This window comes from Prunus avium, chromosome 1 (assembly GCF_965620075.1).
Source record: "Prunus avium chromosome 1, drPruAviu1.hap1.1, whole genome shotgun sequence".
In the NCBI taxonomy this organism is placed as follows: domain Eukaryota; kingdom Viridiplantae; phylum Streptophyta; class Magnoliopsida; order Rosales; family Rosaceae; genus Prunus; species Prunus avium.
The window spans coordinates 549,041-567,014 of record NC_142284.1 but is presented as its reverse complement, the minus strand read 5'-3'; the positions used below and the strand labels follow the sequence as shown (position 1 = coordinate 567,014).

Here is a 17,974-nt window from a genome sequence, read left to right as displayed (position 1 = left end):
GAGAATGTCGTTTTGGCGATATCTCCACCCAATCACAAATGTTTGAAATTCTGCTATAGATATAGATAGTGGCATTCACGATTCATGTAAGTTCTTCTCGTGCTCAAGAGACACAAAACAAAGAGACCGTCATAGTTGCATATTTCCGTTGCATGTAAGTAGTTCTTATTTTTAGAACACGTAAGTTCTTCTCATGTACTTTCACTTCATTTTAATTTCATAGGACCAATGTTGCTGATAAAGAGATCATCAACGAATTAACCTCTCTCTAATTGTTAACAAAACCATCAACATACGATTTACAAAGATACAACCGAATCCGAAAACGAACCCTTCTTTGCTTCCAACATGCACCAAAGTTTTTTTATAATAAAAAACTCCTCCTAGAAGTAGTACTCATCTTTTATTTCATTTCCAGCAACAACAAAAATAATAGTTGAAGAGTTGAAAGAGAGTCTTGTTATATCGCGATAAGAGTTGAAGAGAAGATATTATGAGTTAAGAGCTGAGATGCCCAAGTCATTGGATACCTTCCGTCAGTGGCCAGGTGGAAAGTTCAATTTATGTTTATTTTATTTTAATTTCTACGTTCAAAGTTTTCTCTATTACGATAAGGCTTGGCCTTCCTCACTTCTCTTCACAGGAAACTGTTATTCACGCGCCTGCACACATGCTCTTTGGTTTGGCTTTGCCCGCTGCTTGGAGAGTGCTGTCCACTTACTTTAGGAGAGTGGTTTTGATATCTTTAAGACACTTGCGCTCAGTTTTTCTGAACGACCCTGGTGGCAGTTCATCAATTTGGAAAGTCACTAAAAAAAAATTTGCAGCAACAAACTTAACTGCCTTGCAAGCACAAACCTACCTATAATCATCAAACAACTTCGGCACCGAGTTTTTATTTTGGTGCGATGAGATTAGGCCACTTTTGAGCTTGCATCTACTCTGATTAGAACATAATCATGATTCATTACCCCATGAATACTAGGTTGAGTTCGGGGGTCATCAAATTAGGTAAGGGGTGGTCACTGGGCATGTTCGGGGACACAAGGGTGGGGGCCGGGGGGGGGCACACGCGAGTCTTTGCATCATGTCTGCTTGCTCAAGGTGACAAGTTCTATCTCATAGTGTCAATGTTGACTTACTTCATTTATAATGCAATTTGAAGTAACACCTATTTATGTGAAATTTAGAATGTAATTTTCTTGATGTCAAATTGTGAATTCAAGGCTATAGGCTTATGTTACATGGTGTATGTAAACAATTTTTGGTGAATTTTTTGAAATTAAGAAGGAAAAGGGTATCGGGACTGGGTCCATAGCCGAATATAAGATTCGAAGGTTCCAGTCCAAGTGCGGCAATTCCATATACTATATTTTGAGATTGGAGTGCGATGAATGTGTGGTGATGTAGAAAGAGTGAATGATAAATGAATGCAGAAAAAATAAACGAAAACATTCTATGGTTGTTTTTAAAAGTCACCCTTATTTCGAAAACTATTATTAAAAAAAAAAAAACTTGGTTTCAGTTTTACAAAAAAATATAAAATTGAAAACTAAAAGCTTAAATGGGAAATAGTTATCAAATGGACGTTTAAATGCATGTGTAGGCAACTCTAACCTAGATGTTTTCACTTTTTCCGAAAGTAGAACAGCTAGACCAGTTATACTCTTGTCTTCATGATTACGAGGGAATTTTCACTTCTAGTTCGGATATGATTTTAACCAATTCAACATCTTCATGAATATTTCCTCTTTGCTACTTCTTTCCCAGCCCCCTTTTGTCTTTTCCAATTAACTCATTAATCTTCATTGGACCATAGTAATATTTTGAACTTCTTTTTATTACATTGGAAGAAATTAAACCTATCTAGTCTTAAGCGATTTGTCCACACCCTCCCTCATATGTCTTCAATTTTAAAGTTTTTTGGGTGAAGAATAGGTGTGTACGATGTTATTAGTCCGAACAAACTAGACTGAGCTATAACACCGTTTTAATTAGTTTGAAACAAACTCAAGTTATATGAGATGTTTTATTTTCTTCATAAGATGAAATATTATAAGATTTTAAGGTTATTTTAAATTAGAGGCGTTACATGAGAAACGTATGTTATTATAAGATTTTAAGTCTTGTGCATGCATTCTTCTTCATGTCATCTAATAATAACATACGCCATAGCTAACCTCAAAAGGGATTGCTTTGTGGTTGGCCTGCAATGATGCAGGTCGTCTCGCCCAACACCTCGGCTTTAATGGTATATTTTAGCCCACTTGTATTGTAAACATACAAACTTGTTGGTCTTGGCTCTTGGGAGAGATAACCAACCTTAGTCAACAACTTCCCAACTTGGTTTTAATGGTCACGACCAAATCCAATTTGTTGCATTTAGCTAACTCTCCAAGGAAAGATGGAATTGATTACATAAGAAAAAAAGATTAAAATTTTTAACTACAATTTGGGCACTAATTTCGATGGTGTTTAAGTAATAAATATACTCTTGAATTTAACACCTCGTTTTCACCGATGGGCCGTACAAACCCACACGTGTGGAAATGGAAAAGCAGCCAGTGATGGCGCTTCCCTCCCTTTTCACGCACCCCCTCGCGCCCTGCCTTGTCCCCACCCAACCCACAATTCACGCGCTTTTTACCTTTTTTAATTCCCAAAATATTAACTCACACCGCCACCGTGACTTCATCGGCACTACAAGTCTACAGCCACCTCAGGAGCGTGTATCTCTGCAATTTCAGTAAAATTATCAGAATAATATTTTACTTTTTTTTCTCGTACACTCTACTAAGGTGTAATGGATACTTTATGTCTTACATAAAACATATTACGCGATTCCGTACTCTATTCCAAATTTCGCAAGAAGTCATTACTAAGAGACATCTCAGTATTTAGTCATTTGAAGGTCTCTTTTATTAGTTTTAATATTAGAAAAAAATGTATTCTCTATATATCGTTTATTCCTATGAAATACTAGACGAAATAGAACGATCTTAGAAGGGATATAATGAAATTCTTTGATTTGTTCTTCCCAGAAAAATGCTCCGTTTTAGTTATTTGATCAATAGGGAAAACAAATAATTAATTTTATAATTAATTATAACAAATATAAAGATTCGAACATAAAATTACTAGTCTGTATGTGAAAAAGCTTTTTCACAAATCTAGACTCTATTGATGAAAAAATTTGTCCATTAAGCAATATTTCCGTCCTGAATTTCTTTCTTGGCAGAAAAAAGAAAAATTGCTTTGAAGCATGCGCTAGTTGAATTGAAATCAAAGTATTGGCAGGAAAGAGATCCCAATCTTTTGTTTTGAAAAAAATCGGCGAGAAAAAAGAACGGCGGAATCTCACAGGAGAGCGTTGGGTAAGGCGCTCGCTGTCGCGGGCTTTCAGCGTTTGCAGCTTTTGCTTCTCCTAAAAGCTCATAATGAGTGGCGCCATTAAAAACTCATAATTCATATTTTATTTTTAAATAACAAATCCCAACATTTTGGACCTACTTAAAACTATCATCATGTTATCTCAATCACATCATTGATGACCAAAATTTTTTAAACTTAGAAAGTTTGATAATTATATTATTGTAACATAATTAGTTGATCATTTTTTTTTCTCTTTTATAAAGTTCATTGTCGATTTAGTTTTCACCAAGGTTCTTATCATTGATTTAGTTCTTAGAAGAACCCCGTCATTTCGCATTATGAGCTTTTCAATGAAAACGAGAGATTCAAATTTGAAACATCTTCTAAATTATAAGTTTTTAGTGTCAAATGATGTAATGGCGAGAATAAATAGATTTCATATCAGTCCTTTTCTAAACTTTGCATCATAAAAAGCTGTTTGTAATAATTATGTTACTGATGGTAGCGTACGCCAATGATTCAATTTGATTCTTCTGTTTTTAATATTCCCAATAGCAACTCACACGTGAACAGTCACATGCTCCTTGGAATCTTTCACTGATCCCAAGTCGACTCATATATATAATTTCCTTTCATAAACCTAAATTACAGATTAATTATTTAAAATCTAAAACAAACAAATTAGATGAGACCATTTACATCAGGACATAAAGAGAATCAGTCCAAACCCTAACCATTAAAGCAAAAAAAGAAAAAAAGAAAAATACAGCAAGAGAGATTTTAGAGGGTAATTTTGTAATATCATTTTTAGTAACCTAAATTTTATCCAACAATCACAATTCACAGATAGAGAAGCTTCTAACTTATTAGAGAATTGATAAAACAACATAAACAAACATGTTCAAGCTCTTTCTTGTTATAATAGACAGACACAAATGACTCTCCCAATGTTTATAAAGCCAAAGTACATGTCAACAAGTCAATCATTGAAATTTTGGGAAATTAATGTCAAACAAATCACGATTAAGAAGCCAACCAAAATGAACTGACAAACAACTGTAAACAGAGTCCGTAATTGAAGCCACAACATTCTGATGTGTACAAGTTACAACTTGGTTACATATATATTGGTGCAACGACATGATCAACCGAAAAAATATAATGCAGGGAATTTAATCAAATACAATCAATTGATATGACAAAGTACCTTTGAGATCTACAAAGTTCACCTCTTTATTTTGCAACAAAGGTGAACATGAAAAGAATAATGCAACTGTTCTTGACCCAAAAGAAAAAAAATGCCAAGGTGTTGGCTATTGGTATCTCTAATCTATTTGCTGAATATTGATGGGAGTGAAAAGCCTCATCCTCACAGAAAAAGTAACCTAAATTCTTCATGCATTTCTCATTCAACAAAATCAAACCATAAAAATTTGACACATGATTCGTTGTTTTGGGTAAATGTATCTAACAAGAATTTGAAAATAGTTAGTTTCTAGGCTGGTTGGTACCTTCGCATTCTTGAATCACATCTGGTGAAGCACCGCCATCAGAATCATCATCTGGATCTAAGTTATCAACTGACATTACAAAAGCAGGATAAACATTTTGCACATTGTTAGGGCCATTTTCTGGATCTTGTGGAATGGGAGCGGCAGGGATATTATCTAGGTTGTCCTGAAATTCGGCACCATCTTCATCTGACTCGTAGGCAAGCATTTGCATATGTATTATCGGTGGTGGTACAAGCTCAAGCACGTGCTCTGGTTTATGTTGCTGATTGAATCGTCCAGGGATCTTAAAAGGAGCATTATAGCATGCTCCACATAGGTCAAAACCCATTTTCTCCATGCAGTCTTTACATTTGTACCTCTCCCCAATAATTGGAGACATCTGCAAAGAGCATAGCGGTATACCAGTCACTAATAAAAAATTAACACAAGCAGTTCTTAGCTTACTCTATGATTTGTAGGGCAATTCCTATTATGATTTGCAAGGCGCTTCCATTAGTTTATTATTATATTATTTATGGCGAACACTTTATCAATACAACAGTTGTGTCCACTGGTGTCCTGTGCTCTGATACTCATTTAAATCTTTAAAGAATTTGCCTCCATTTGCTTAGGAAAAGGAGTGCAGATCTAGTAAGTAGAAGTGTGGGATACAGGTGAAATTAGAAGAGTGGATCTAATAAAAGAATGCCAAAAAAAACCACATGGTAGTTTTATTAATTTAATTATCAATAAATTTATTCCAAAATTCTTTATGCAAATTGAGTTAGGTCCATTGTCTTGTTAGAGAAAGCTCATCACCAATTAAGCAACCCCTTGGCCCTTATTCTTAAATGGAAATTTGATAAGTAGACAGGGACAAAGGATATTACCCCACAGCAATCACAACCAATTCCAAAATGAACATGCTGCCCGACCCCAGACCAGCCGGATAAGTAATCATCAGAAAGCGTTGACACTGGCTGGCCAGCACGTTGACGAGCATGCACTGAATGTGAAATCAAGTTAATCTCATATGAGCACCAGAAACAAGACAGCGAAAAACAACTAAAATAAAAAAGGGAGTTTCACTAAAACACCCAAAATAGGGGCTGAAATTATAAAAAAACCCAACACCCAAAACACTTTATAAACACACCCAAAACCCATCATTACACACACTCAAAACCCATTTATAAACACACCCAAAAAATATACAATTGTTGATTTTGGGGTTGATTTTGGGTGTGTTTCTATGTTTAAATAGTGTGTGGGTTTTTTTATAAATACATGTCTAGGATTGGGTTTATTTATAATAATCTAAATAAAAAATGCATAAAAAAAAGTACTGGAAACATCAGTAGTACAAAACCAAAATATCGGCAGTATGACTAATTATGTCTCGCATAACTGAAGTACAACATAAGAAAAGGCAAAGAAGTGGGTTACGACTTCGACACAAACTACAGTGAACAAAGCCTGAAGTAATTAAGGAAACATTAGATCCTAATATTACAATCAAAGATATTCAAAGAGGAAGAACTGGAGAAAAAGGAAAAATGGCACAAACAATAGGGTTTAGTTTTAGAATACAATAGATGGCTGTATAACCAAGAAATTCGAATCTTTGAACTGGTACAACCAGAGGTTTAGTTTTAGGAGAAAATAGTGGACATGAATGATGTTCAATCTGAATTTTGAATCTCAAAGAAGATATTTTACAATTTCTTTTCCAGTTATATAGCTCAGGCAAGGCAAGTTTTGAAGATAAACGATCATTAAAACAATATTAATTTCTGAGGCATAATACATGATCCAATCCTAGATAATGATACGAATATTATAAAAATCTGAAGCAGAATAAAAGCACTAAAATCATAAAAGTTCTTATGACTCTCATACTCACAATCAGCTTGTTTTATTGAAGATGATCGTCTCTGTGCATATATTTCAGGATATTGCTCCTCCAAGAAATGTTCTAAAATTAAGCAAACACTAGGGAATCCATTCGGATGCATGCTTTGACAAATCTGACACCTAGAAACTCCATCAACTGGGATGTTGATACAGGATTTACAATATACTGCACAAAAGAGATTTTGAATTAGTTTATATTGGCATGAGCATTCCTCTGACTTTTATGTTCAACATAACAGTTAAAGTGATGTAGGTTACCATGGCCACAATTGAGAACAACAGGTTGAAAGAGCAGGTTCTTGCATGCAGCACACAGTAGATCAGAAACAGAAACCTTATTGTGAGTTCCATTTTCAGGACCACAATCATGCAAACAGTCTTCTTTGATGGCTGCATTTCCAGTAGCTTCAACATTCTTTAAAGATGTTGTAGGCCTTTTACTATTAGCTTCATCATCTAACGTAGTTTCTGGTGAATTTACAAATGAAGGAGATCCTCCTACCCCAGACGAACAACTTTCAGAGTTCTTTGACTGAACATTGTCCAGAATATTTGACTCCTCAGTAGGATGTGATCCAGATAATGGATTATCAAATTGAGGTGAGAAGTAACCAAATTCCTCTTCTTCTTCTGGAACAGCCAAGGAAGATGAGACAGTGAATTATTTATGAAGGAAACACTATGTCATATGTCATGAGATTGCAACTGCCATACAAGTCACTCACACATGCTTCCGAAAAAAGTGAGAACATTGAGAATGTCGAATTTAATATGACATCAATCAAAACATCAGTGTTTTAAGCGTTACCTCAAAACAAAGGAACCAAATAATACAGAAAAAGGTGAGGCAAAGTAACACTTCAAAATCCACACTCCACCTAGACCTCACATTAGCAAACAAAACCATTCTTTGAGGGTAACCTAACAATCCTTAAACTCTTATTGTGAATTTATTCATAATACTTTCAAATTCGTTATCTAACCATTCTTGCACTCCAACAAAATCTTGAGACATTTTGTCTTACTGGATACAGTCATATCAATTTCCGGAAAAAAGGATTACTTACAAACACATCTATGGCAGTACAGTCTAAAAGGAGCCAAAAGAGGCATACATGCACAATTTTGATTTAAAAAGAAAAAACAAACTGCTTTGCGCTTGCAAAGTATCATATTCCATAAAATCTAGTCAATCTCATGCAATATGGCTTCTACTCTCCAAGGCATAGAAAGAAAAAAAAAAACTGCTTTGCGCTTGCAAAGTATCATATTCCATAAAATCTAGTCAATCTCATGCAATATGGCTTCCACTCTCCAAGGCATAGAGGTAATTCCATTGGTTGGAATCGTGATTTTTTCAGAGCTTTGGTGCAAAACAAATTTATTGCTTTCTTTTTTCTGACCGCATATATTCCCTGTAGGTTCATAGAAAACCATTTAGCTCATAACATCTGACTAAGGAGTCCTATTTTACAAGGTATCACAAGAACTCCTTACAAGTCATTAGCTACACTCTGAAGAACCAACGAAGATGCTAATATAAGAGTACTCATGTAACCACTCATATACATGTGCACCATATGTCTAAGAATCTTGAACTTCATTATTTAATCACATTGTCTTTACATTGGAAAAAGGATGTGTGCACATGGAAACACTAGTTTCTAGGAAGACATAAGTTTTCAAAAGGAGAGTGAGTTTATCGGTGGAAATAACTAAGTTGTAAGCATAGATAACTCATTTAAAGTGGTAAGCAAATCAACCCAATAAATGTTAAAGCAGTTCAGTAAAGCTCACCTCTCACTTGTTTTTCCCGTTGCTTATATGCTTCAGGATACAACTTCTGGAGTAAGAAATGCAGCAACTGACAGATACTAGGAAAATGATTATATGGGCGCCGACAAACTGCACAATAGGACTCACGAACAGCATTCATGGCATTGAAGACACACCAGAAACATGAAATGTGGCCGCAGCCTGCAAACATCATAAAGTCTTCAGAAAGGGGTAACTAGATATTCATTGCTGCTAATTCCAAGTGAGTGAAACATATACTTCAAAATACAACGGCACGATTTATCACCTAATACAACTGGCTTGTAAAGAAGATCCCTGCAAAGTAAAGGAATCGCCTTTAGACATGTAGTTACCAGAAATAAAAGGTAAAAAAAGTTAATTCAACGGAAAAATAAATCAGCAGGTGGAACAATTTAACCTCATTTTATACTAATATGTGTATTGATGCTAGTTTAATATATGCACAACAATAAGAATCATATTGAGTCATGGCTATTAGATGTGAACAATACTCTTTGTTTGATTAGTACACATGCCCTTCTGTTTTGAAATAAATTCTTAGCTTTTTCTTATTATTTAGTTAATTCTGCTAAAGAATTAATACGTACATTGAAATTGCCTATAGTTCTTCTTGAGATTGTAATAAAAGCATGGAGAATTGTTCATAATGTGCTAAACCAAACAACAAAAATTCAATTCTCAGAAAAGAAAGTGAGACAGAGAGAAACAGCAAACCCAAATTTCAAGCTCCAACAATTGTAATCCAAACAGCAAGCAGTGAATTAAATAAACAAATTATGCAACTCGAGAAAAAAAAGAGGGCTAAATGGATTTTGATGTTGCAAAAATTGAAGAAATAGATATATAAAAAGGAAAAAAGAAAAGAAAGAAACCACGGACAGGCAAACACAGCATTTGAACTCTTCTCGGAATTCGTCGGCTTCAAGCTCTGGTTGCGGTTGTTGTTTTATTAGGGTTTTATTGTCTTCCATTTCGAATAAATCTCAGACTGCGGGAGAAGGATGATTCTTTTAACAAAAATTTCAGTGGCGGTTTATGGAGCGCCTCGACCCACAAATAGAAATTATCCATCTAATTATTATTATTTATTATTACTATTATTACTATTCTTATTTTTCAATATTATTATCAGTAAAATAACATTTTGGTCACTATAATTAGGGTCGAAAATAATTTTGATCACCATGATTTCAATTTTCCAAATTTTCAGTTAAGTCCAAATAAATAAATAAAATAAAATGCAAATGATTAAAAAAAATTAAAAAAAATACGAATTTATATCCAACAAAAATTCTTTAAGGCACCAATTATGATGTACAAAATGAAAATATATAATGCATTATGCATAAGAGGTCTCAACTTGGAGATAAAAATTAAGAATTGCAAGCAATTGGACAATTAAGAATAGAAGGGAATAATTTTATGTTCTTGTGGAGTGACAACTCCATTGAAGTTCATGTGGTTGTAGGCCTGTCAAGTGGCCAACTATGGTCCTCAAATTCCATAACATGTGCTAAGGACTGTGCAACCTGCATCACATGGTAAACAAGTTGGTTAAAAAGAAAAATTGAAACTTTTTAAAGACAAATAAAAGTTGGATAGCTCAAATAATCATTCTTCTAGTTTAAAAAGAAATGAAGTAATTCTACCTGTGATGTTGCTGGCATGGGACGATTAAATATGAATGGTAAAAAAAGGATAAAGTGATTATAGATATGAACTCGATGTCAAGTAGTTAAGAGTATTTATATATGCATACGAAGTGTGTTTAATTATCCTTTTCTCGATATGACTTGTACGTGTCAAAGTTGAATTAGCCTGAAAATGTTATTGTCTTGCAATGATTGGTATCTTTATTAAATGATGATGAGTTAATCGTTTGAAATATGTGGTGGCTCAAAGATATATAGTTTTATATTAATGCAAGGAAGAAGTTTTCTTGTGCTGTTGGGTTTTCAAAGTCAAACAGATAATGTTGTTCAGCAAACAAAGAAAACTGTTTAGATTAGACAAGTTTATGAAACCAGACGCTGACAGTTCAATAATTTATTTATAATTTGCAAAAAAATACATTGAAAAACAAGACTGATTCTACTTGAAGAAGAATTGGAAGGTATTTATTTCTTTGTGTTTCTTCTTCGCTTTTCTGTTTTTTACACTTGATTTTGAGTTCACAATGATCAGTGAGTTGAACAAGTCTTATTTAACGGGCAATTAGACTTGCACGCTGCAATACTTGCGCAGGAAAGACATGTGGTTGATTTCTTGCTCTTGTAATGTGTAAAAAGAAACAATGTGTAACCGAGTAAAGTTGTAAATACACTCTTTCTTGATATAGGGTAGGTAAATTTCGTCTAATATATATGCCCAATTATTTACCCCTGTCTGCTAAATTTTTAATTTTTAATTTTTTTGAGAGAACCTCTATGTGCTCAATTAATTACTCCTTAATACATGTTGATGTTTACTCTGCCCCTTATTCAGTATATCGCACGGACCCAAAACCCCGCTGCTAGGGTTTTAGAATGACCAGTAGAACTAGTAATTGATCATCATCAACATCCGTGCAGGGAGGGGACAAACATGGTGGTACCTCTCTACAGCCTCTACATCCTCAGATTGGGTTATTCAATAGTTTCTTGTACATTTGCTTCCACAACTAAAAGATTTCTAGTTGGAGATCTAAAACCCTCTCATATTTCTCTTCAAAATCATTTACTTCACAGACCCATCACCTCAAAAGTCTCAGCAGACCAACACAATTTCACAGTCGCTTACCTCATAAACTCATGTGGGTTGTCCCCAGAACACGCAATTTCATCATCCAAATGGGTAGAGTTGCAATCCTCACAAGGGGCAGACTCTGTTTTGGCCCTTTTGAGCAACCATGGACTCTCTAAAACCCAGATCTCAAAGGTTGTCAGGTCACGCCCTGCTATTCTAGTAGCTGATCCTGAGAAAACCCTTTTGCCCAAGCTTGAGTTTTTCAGCTCTGTTGTAGTTTCAAGGCAAGACCTTGCAAGAATTCTGTGTTTTAATCCCCACCTTTTGTTAAGAAGCTTGGAGAATCAGATTATACCCGCTTATAAATTTCTCAGGAGTCTGATTACCGAGGAAAATGTAGTTGCTGTTTTGAAGCGCAGCTCATGGATTTTCCTGGAAAATCGCAGAAAGAGTGTGCTGCCCAATATTGAGCTTTTGAGAGAATTGGGTATGCCCCAATCATGCATTGCTCTGTTGTTAGCTCACAACACTCAGGTCTTGATGCACAAGCATGAAAATTTTGCTGCAGCTGTGGAAGAGGTTAAAGCAATGGGATTTGATATGAAGAAATCAACTTGTGTGATGGCACTAAAAGCATTGTGTGGGGAGAGCAGTAAGTTCATATGGAATCGAAGTCGCGAAATTTACAGGCTGAGTTGGGGTTGGTCTGATGATGATGTGATCTCTGCTTTCAGGAAGATTCCAGGGTGCATGATTCTGTCTGAGAAGAAAATAATGCAGGTAATGGATTTTTTAGTGAACAAGATGGGATGGCCTTCAAGAGTGATTGCCACATATCCTGTGATTTTGTGTTTCAGTTTGGAGAAGAGAATTATTCCAAGGTGTTCAGTTGTTAAAGTTTTGGTGTTGAAGGGGTTGATAGTTGAAGACTTCAGTTTGGCTTATGTGATTTTGCCTCAAGAGCAGCACTTCTTGGAGAGGTTTGTGACCAGATATATCAACCAATTACCTATGTTGTCGGATGTGTATCATCGAAAATTGGATGTCAAGGATGTGTGATTTTTTGCACTATACTAAAAGTTTTGCAGCTTAATGTTTCATTTACTCGACAAAGATGATCAAAAGAAATCCCATGAACAAAATATCTTTCATCATTCTTGCTTGGCATTTTCATTGGTTCAACATTTTCTTCCATATTGGTTTTCCTACGTAGGGTAAACAAGTTACATTTTCATCCACTAATGTGACAGGAATATAAATTTGACCATATTGAAAACCTCATCAAATTATGAATTGGAATTGTAAGCGATTGATAGAGAAACATGGTCGCGACATTTTTTATTGTAAGCAATTGATACAGAAGAGTAGGATTAGCAACAGGAGATGAAGTTGCAGAGTGAGAATCAGAGGAAGAATCCGCCATTGATGAAAAGACAAGAAAATTAGGAAGAAAAGACTGTTTGGGAGGTGAGAAAATGAGAGAAGGAGAGAAAATCACAGAATCAACCAGTTGTAAGACAATTGGCTCTGATACCATGAAGAACAATGTAAAACTTCTGAATATTGTGAAGAGTCCTTAATTATGCAGTATGAAGGTTGTAGTGTATGCATATGCTGCTATTTCACTGTGTTCCTTGGTGCCATTTGGGTTTTCAGTATAAATTAAAAAATATAAAGATTTTTGTGTCTCACATATTGAAGAGAACTCCCATATTGGTTTGAGGGGAATTTTTATGTAGTGAAGAGAGTTCACCCAGGAAAGAAGATGGAGTGTGTGGGTGAGTGGCCTTTGGTGACAACGATTATGCAGAGTGAAGATAGGAGAGAGACAAAAACTTTTTAAAAGTTTAAAACGTTTTGTTGAAGAGTTTAAAGTCATTAGGAAATTAGCAAGACTTTTGGTGTTAACAATTAGGCTTAAAAGTACATAAAAGTTATTTACTTAACAAACTCTTTAAAAGTTATTAATTTTTTGGATACAACCAAACTTTTAAAGACTTTTTAAAAGTCACAATTGAATACCACTATACTTTGATAAACTCTTTAAAATATCTTAATTGAATACCCTCTAACTTTTTAATTCTCTGAAAGTCCTTAATTTTCTATAAAAGTATTGATTGAATACAACCCTAAAAGTCTTCTTAAGCATATCGCACGCGCGGACCCAAAAGCCCCTTCTGCCTAGGGTTTTAGAATGACCAGTAGAATTAGAAATTGATCGTCATCAGCATCTAAGCAGGGTCAAACATGGTGGTACCTCTCTACATCTTGAACACCCTCAGATTGGGTTATTCAATAGTTTCTTGTACATTTTCTTCCACAACTAAAAGATCTCTTGTTGGAGGCCTAAAACCCTCACACATTTCTCTTCAAAATCATCTACTTCACAGACCCATCACCTCAAAAATCTCAGCAAACCAACACAATTTCACAGTCGCTTACCTCATAAACTCATGTGGGTTGTCCCCAGAAGGCGCCATTTTATCATCCAAATATGTAGAGTTGCAATCCTCACAAGGAGCAGACTCTATTTTGGCCCTTTTGAGCAGCCATGGACTCTCTGAAACCCAGATCTCAAAGCTTGTCAGGTCACGCCCAACTATTCTTGTAGCTGATCCTGAGAAAACCCTTTTGCCCAAGCTTGAGTTTTTCAGCTCTGTTGGAGTTTCAAGGGAAGACCTTGCGAGAATTCTGTGTTTTAATCCCCACCTTTTGTCAAGAAGCTTGGAGAATCAGATTATACCCGCTTATAATTTTCTCAGGAGTCTGATTTCCGAGGAAAATGTAGTTGCTGTTTTGAAGCGCAGTTCATGGATTTTCCTGGAAAATCGAAGAAAGAATGTGGCCCCCAATATTGAGCTTTTGAGGGAATTGGGTATTCCCCAATCATGCATTGCTCTGTTGCTAGCTCACAACACTAAGGTCTTGATACACAAGCATGAAAGGTTTGCTGCAGCTGTGGAAGAGGTTAAGGCAATGGGATTTGATATGAAGAAATCAACTTTTGTGATGGCACTAAGAGCATTGTGTGGAGAGAGCAGTAAGTCCATATGGAATCGAAGCCGTGAAATTTACAAGCGGAGTTGGGGTTGGTCTGATGATGATGTGATCTCTGCTTTCAGGAAGAATCCACAATGCATGATTCTGTCTGAGGAGAAAATAATGCAGGGAATGGATTTTTTGGTGAACAAGATGGGATGGCCTTCAAGAGTGATTGCCACATATCCTGTGATTTTGTGTTTCAGTTTGGAGAAGAGAATTATTCCAAGGTGTTCAGTAGTTAAAGTTTTGGTGTTGAAGGGGTTGATAGTTGAAGACTTCAGTTTGGCTTATGTGATTTTGCCTCAAGAGCAGCACTTCTTGGAGAGGTTTGTGATCAGATATATCAACCGATTACCTCAATTGTGGGATGTGTATCATGGAAAATTGGATGTCAAGGATGTGTGATTTTTTGCTCTGTACTAAAAGTTTTGTGTGCATAATGTTTCATTTACTTGACAAAGATGATCAAAAGAAATCCCATGAACAAAATATCTTTCTTCATTCTTAGCATTTTCAATCGTTCCACATTTTCTTTCATATCGGTTTTCCTATGTAGGGTGAAGAAGTTACATTTTCATCCACTAATGTGACAGGAATATAAATTAGACCATATTGAAACCTCATCAAAATGTGAATTGGAACTGTAAGCGATTGATACAGAACCATGGTCGTGACATTTTTGATAGTAAGTGATTGATACAGAAGTGTAGGATTAACAACAGGAGATGAAGTTGCAGAGTGAGAATCAGAGGAAGAATCCACCATTGATGAGCAAAAGACAAGAAGATTAGGAAGAAAAGACTGTTTGGGAGGTGAGAAAATGAGAGAAAGAGAAAGAAACCCACAGAATAAACCAGTCATAAGACAATTGGCTCTGATACCATGAAGAACAATGGAAAACTTCTGAATATTCTCATTCATTATTGAATAATGATTACAATACACAGATAGCTTAGCTAACCAAGCTGTACAATCTTAACAGATACTCTAACTAAACTTAACCACAACTGGTATTGATTAAACGAACTCTTAACAGAAAAGAGGGAAGCATCTGCTAGCTGTGAGGTGCATGGTAGAATTGTATAGCTGCTGAATCAGTTGCATTTGATGATCTCTCTACATGTTGAACAAGTCTTGGTTAAACCGGCAATTAAATTTTTGTATGAAACTTGAAAGCTGCAATATTTGCGCAGGAAACACATGTGGTTGATCGGTTTGCTCTTGTAATGTGTAAAAATAGTGTAGACAACAATTGTTCAGTTGAAAACATGCCTTGAGTTTGAAGATTTCAACCCTTTTGGCAACGGGAATGGGAGGCATAGAGCCCTTTGGTTTGTTCTGTAAACAATCATAATCTTTAGTTTTTGCATAAAATCTCATTTACGAATATTAGTGTTGAAGAATGTAAAAATAAGTGAGTCTTTCTAACACTAATAACCCAAGCCAGTATTTTTTTTTTCCCGGGAAAAACATAAGCAAGTTATTTTAGCGGTTTATTTGGCACATTAGATGTAAGCTGTAGGTTTTGTTTGGGTTAAATACCTTTTTGGTCACTGAGAAATTATTTTAGCCAAATTGATCACTGTATTTCCCAAAGTTTACCATTTATAGATATTTGGGATTTGTCGGAGTTTTAATATGAAAGCTTCATTCTTTGTCTTATAATTCATATTAAACACCACCTTTTTAACTTTTTTTATGAAAGGACAATAAAGTCCTTGCCCAATTGACAGAAATAAAGGCTTGGACCTGATTTGTTACTGATTACAAATGCAAAATCAGAAAAATTAAAATTACGGTAACCAAAATTGATTACGATCCAAATCGCGACTAAAATTGTAATTAACCCAAAAAATGTAAGTCTTCTTATGCATATGGCACGGACCCAAAACCGCCCTGCTGCCTAGGGTTTTAGAATGACCAGTAGAATTTGAAATTGATCGTCATCAACATCTAAGCAGGGTCAAACATGGTGGTACCTCTCTACAGCTTGAACACCCTCAGATTGGGCTATTCAATAGTTTCTTGTACACTTGCTTCCACAGCTAAAAGATTTCTTGTTGGAGACCTAAAACCCTCACACATTTCTCTTCAAAATCATCTACTTCACAGATCCATCACCTCAAAAATCTCAGCAGACCAACACAATTTCACAGTCGCTTACCTCATAAACAGATGTGGGCTGTCCCCAGAAGGCGCCATTTTATCATCCAAATGGGTAGAGTTGCAATCCTCACAAGGAGCAGACTCTGTTTTGGCCCTTTTGAGCAAACATGGACTCTCTGAAACCCAGATCTCAAAGGTTGTCAGGTCACGCCCTATTATTCTTGTAACTGATCCTGAGAAAATCCTTTCGCCCAAGCTTGAGTTTTTTAGCTCTGTTGTAGCTTCAAGGGAAGACCTTGCAAGCATTCTGTCTTATAATCCCAACCTTTTGTTAAGAAGCTTGGAGAATCAGATTATACCCACTTATAATTTTCTCAGGAGTCTGATTTCCGAGGAAAATGTAGTTTCTGTTTTGAAGCGCAGCTCAAGGCTTTTCCTGGAAAATCGAAGAAAGAATGTGGTCCCCAATATTGAGCATTTGAGAAGATTGGGTATGTCCGAACCATGCATTGCTCTGTTGCTAGCTCACAGCACTCAGGTCTTGATGCACAAGCATGAAAGGTTTGCTGCAGATGTGGAAGAGGTTAAGGCAATGGGATTTCATCTGAAGAAATCGACTTTTGTGACAGCACTAAGAGCATTGTGTGGGGAGAGCAGCAAGTCTATATGGAATCGAAGCCGTGAAATTTACAAGCGGAGTTGGGGTTGGTCTGATAATGATGTGGTCTCTGCATTCAGGAAGAATCCACAGTGCATGACCCTGTCTGAGAAGAAAATAATGGAGGTAATGGATTTTTTGGTGAACAAGATGGGATATCCTTCAGGAGTGATTGCCACATACCCTTTGGTTTTGTGTTTCAGTTTGGAGAAGAGAATTATTCCAAGATGTTCAGTTGTTAAAGTTTTGTTGTTGAAGGGGTTGATAGATGAAGACTTAAGTTTGTCTTCTGTGTTGTTGCCTCCACCGCATCAGTTCTTGGAGAGGTTTGTGACCAGATATATAAACCAATTACCTATTTTGTGGGATGTGTATCATCTAAAATTGGATGTCAAGGATGTGTGATCTTTCTGCACTGTACTAAAAGTTTTGTGTGCTTAAGGTTTCATTTATTTGATAAAGATGAACAAAATATCTTTCATCATTCATGGCATTGGCATTGGTTCCACATTTCTATCATATTGGTTTTTCTGTGTAGGGTATAAATATAAAAGTTACATTTTCATCAACTATTGTGCAGGTTACAGGAATATAAATTAGACCATATTGAAAACCTCATCAAAATGTGAGTTAGAATTGTTGGGACGGGCTTAAACGAAATCTGGTTGAGCCCTTTTTAAAAAAATACCAAATCCAACATGTTATTCATATTTTGCTGGATTAAAGTCATTTGTTTGGTTTTGCGACCCCCAAAAGTCCTTTGTTTGTTTGTTTTTACTCAGAGAAAATCAAATCGAATCAAATCACACATCGTTTGGCAGCTATGCCAAATTGTATGCATGTATAT

General features: G+C 35.7%; 4 protein-coding genes across 5 annotated transcripts; 3 read left to right on the top strand and 1 right to left on the bottom strand.

Annotated features, from left to right (window-relative positions):
- Positions 1-4,543: 4,543 nt before the first annotated feature.
- On the bottom strand, positions 4,544-9,654 carry LOC110749743 (E3 ubiquitin-protein ligase PRT1-like). 2 transcript variants are annotated; one of them, XM_021949919.2, is made up of 7 exons: positions 9,477-9,654; positions 8,863-8,891; positions 8,577-8,756; positions 7,038-7,409; positions 6,769-6,945; positions 5,756-5,871; positions 4,544-5,265 (listed from the first exon to the last, which is right to left on the bottom strand). In XM_021949919.2, the coding sequence occupies exons 1-7, from the start codon at positions 9,566-9,568 to the stop codon at positions 4,861-4,863; spliced, it is 1,371 nt and encodes a 456-aa protein (XP_021805611.1). In that variant the 5' UTR covers positions 9,569-9,654; the 3' UTR covers positions 4,544-4,860. The 2 variants fall into 2 exon arrangements, with proteins under 2 accessions (XP_021805611.1, XP_088103673.1); XM_088247547.1 differs by having other exon boundaries at positions 8,835-8,891; positions 9,477-9,541.
- A 1,302-nt stretch (positions 9,655-10,956) lies between these two features.
- On the top strand, positions 10,957-12,780 carry LOC110745131 (transcription termination factor MTERF15, mitochondrial-like). The gene has a single exon (XM_021945215.2). The coding sequence runs from the start codon at positions 11,181-11,183 to the stop codon at positions 12,378-12,380; it is 1,200 nt and encodes a 399-aa protein (XP_021800907.2). The 5' UTR covers positions 10,957-11,180; the 3' UTR covers positions 12,381-12,780.
- A 670-nt stretch (positions 12,781-13,450) lies between these two features.
- LOC110745130 (transcription termination factor MTERF15, mitochondrial) lies at positions 13,451-14,852 on the top strand. The gene has a single exon (XM_021945214.2). The coding sequence runs from the start codon at positions 13,569-13,571 to the stop codon at positions 14,766-14,768; it is 1,200 nt and encodes a 399-aa protein (XP_021800906.2). The 5' UTR covers positions 13,451-13,568; the 3' UTR covers positions 14,769-14,852.
- A 1,363-nt stretch (positions 14,853-16,215) lies between these two features.
- Positions 16,216-17,620, top strand: LOC110746623 (uncharacterized). Its single transcript, XM_021946849.2, has one exon. The coding sequence runs from the start codon at positions 16,333-16,335 to the stop codon at positions 17,530-17,532; it is 1,200 nt and encodes a 399-aa protein (XP_021802541.2). The 5' UTR covers positions 16,216-16,332; the 3' UTR covers positions 17,533-17,620.
- The last annotated feature ends 354 nt before the right edge of the window (positions 17,621-17,974 follow it).

What these genes read in the sequence shown, in the direction of transcription:
- LOC110749743 (XM_021949919.2), bottom strand. Translation starts at nt 9,568, where the DNA reads ATGGAAGACAATAAAACCCTAATAAAACAACAACCGCAACCAGAGCTT. An exon ending in TTACAAGCCAGTTGTATTAG is followed by an intron (nt 8,757 to 8,862) that starts GTGATAAATCGT and finishes TGATGTTTGCAG; the next exon opens with GCTGCGGCCACATTTCATGT. An exon ending in TGTTCTCAATTGTGGCCATG is followed by an intron (nt 6,946 to 7,037) that starts GTAACCTACATC and finishes TCTTTTGTGCAG; the next exon opens with TATATTGTAAATCCTGTATC.
- LOC110745131 (XM_021945215.2), top strand. Translation starts at nt 11,181, where the DNA reads ATGGTGGTACCTCTCTACAGCCTCTACATCCTCAGATTGGGTTATTCA.
- LOC110746623 (XM_021946849.2), top strand. Translation starts at nt 16,333, where the DNA reads ATGGTGGTACCTCTCTACAGCTTGAACACCCTCAGATTGGGCTATTCA.
- LOC110745130 (XM_021945214.2), top strand. Translation starts at nt 13,569, where the DNA reads ATGGTGGTACCTCTCTACATCTTGAACACCCTCAGATTGGGTTATTCA.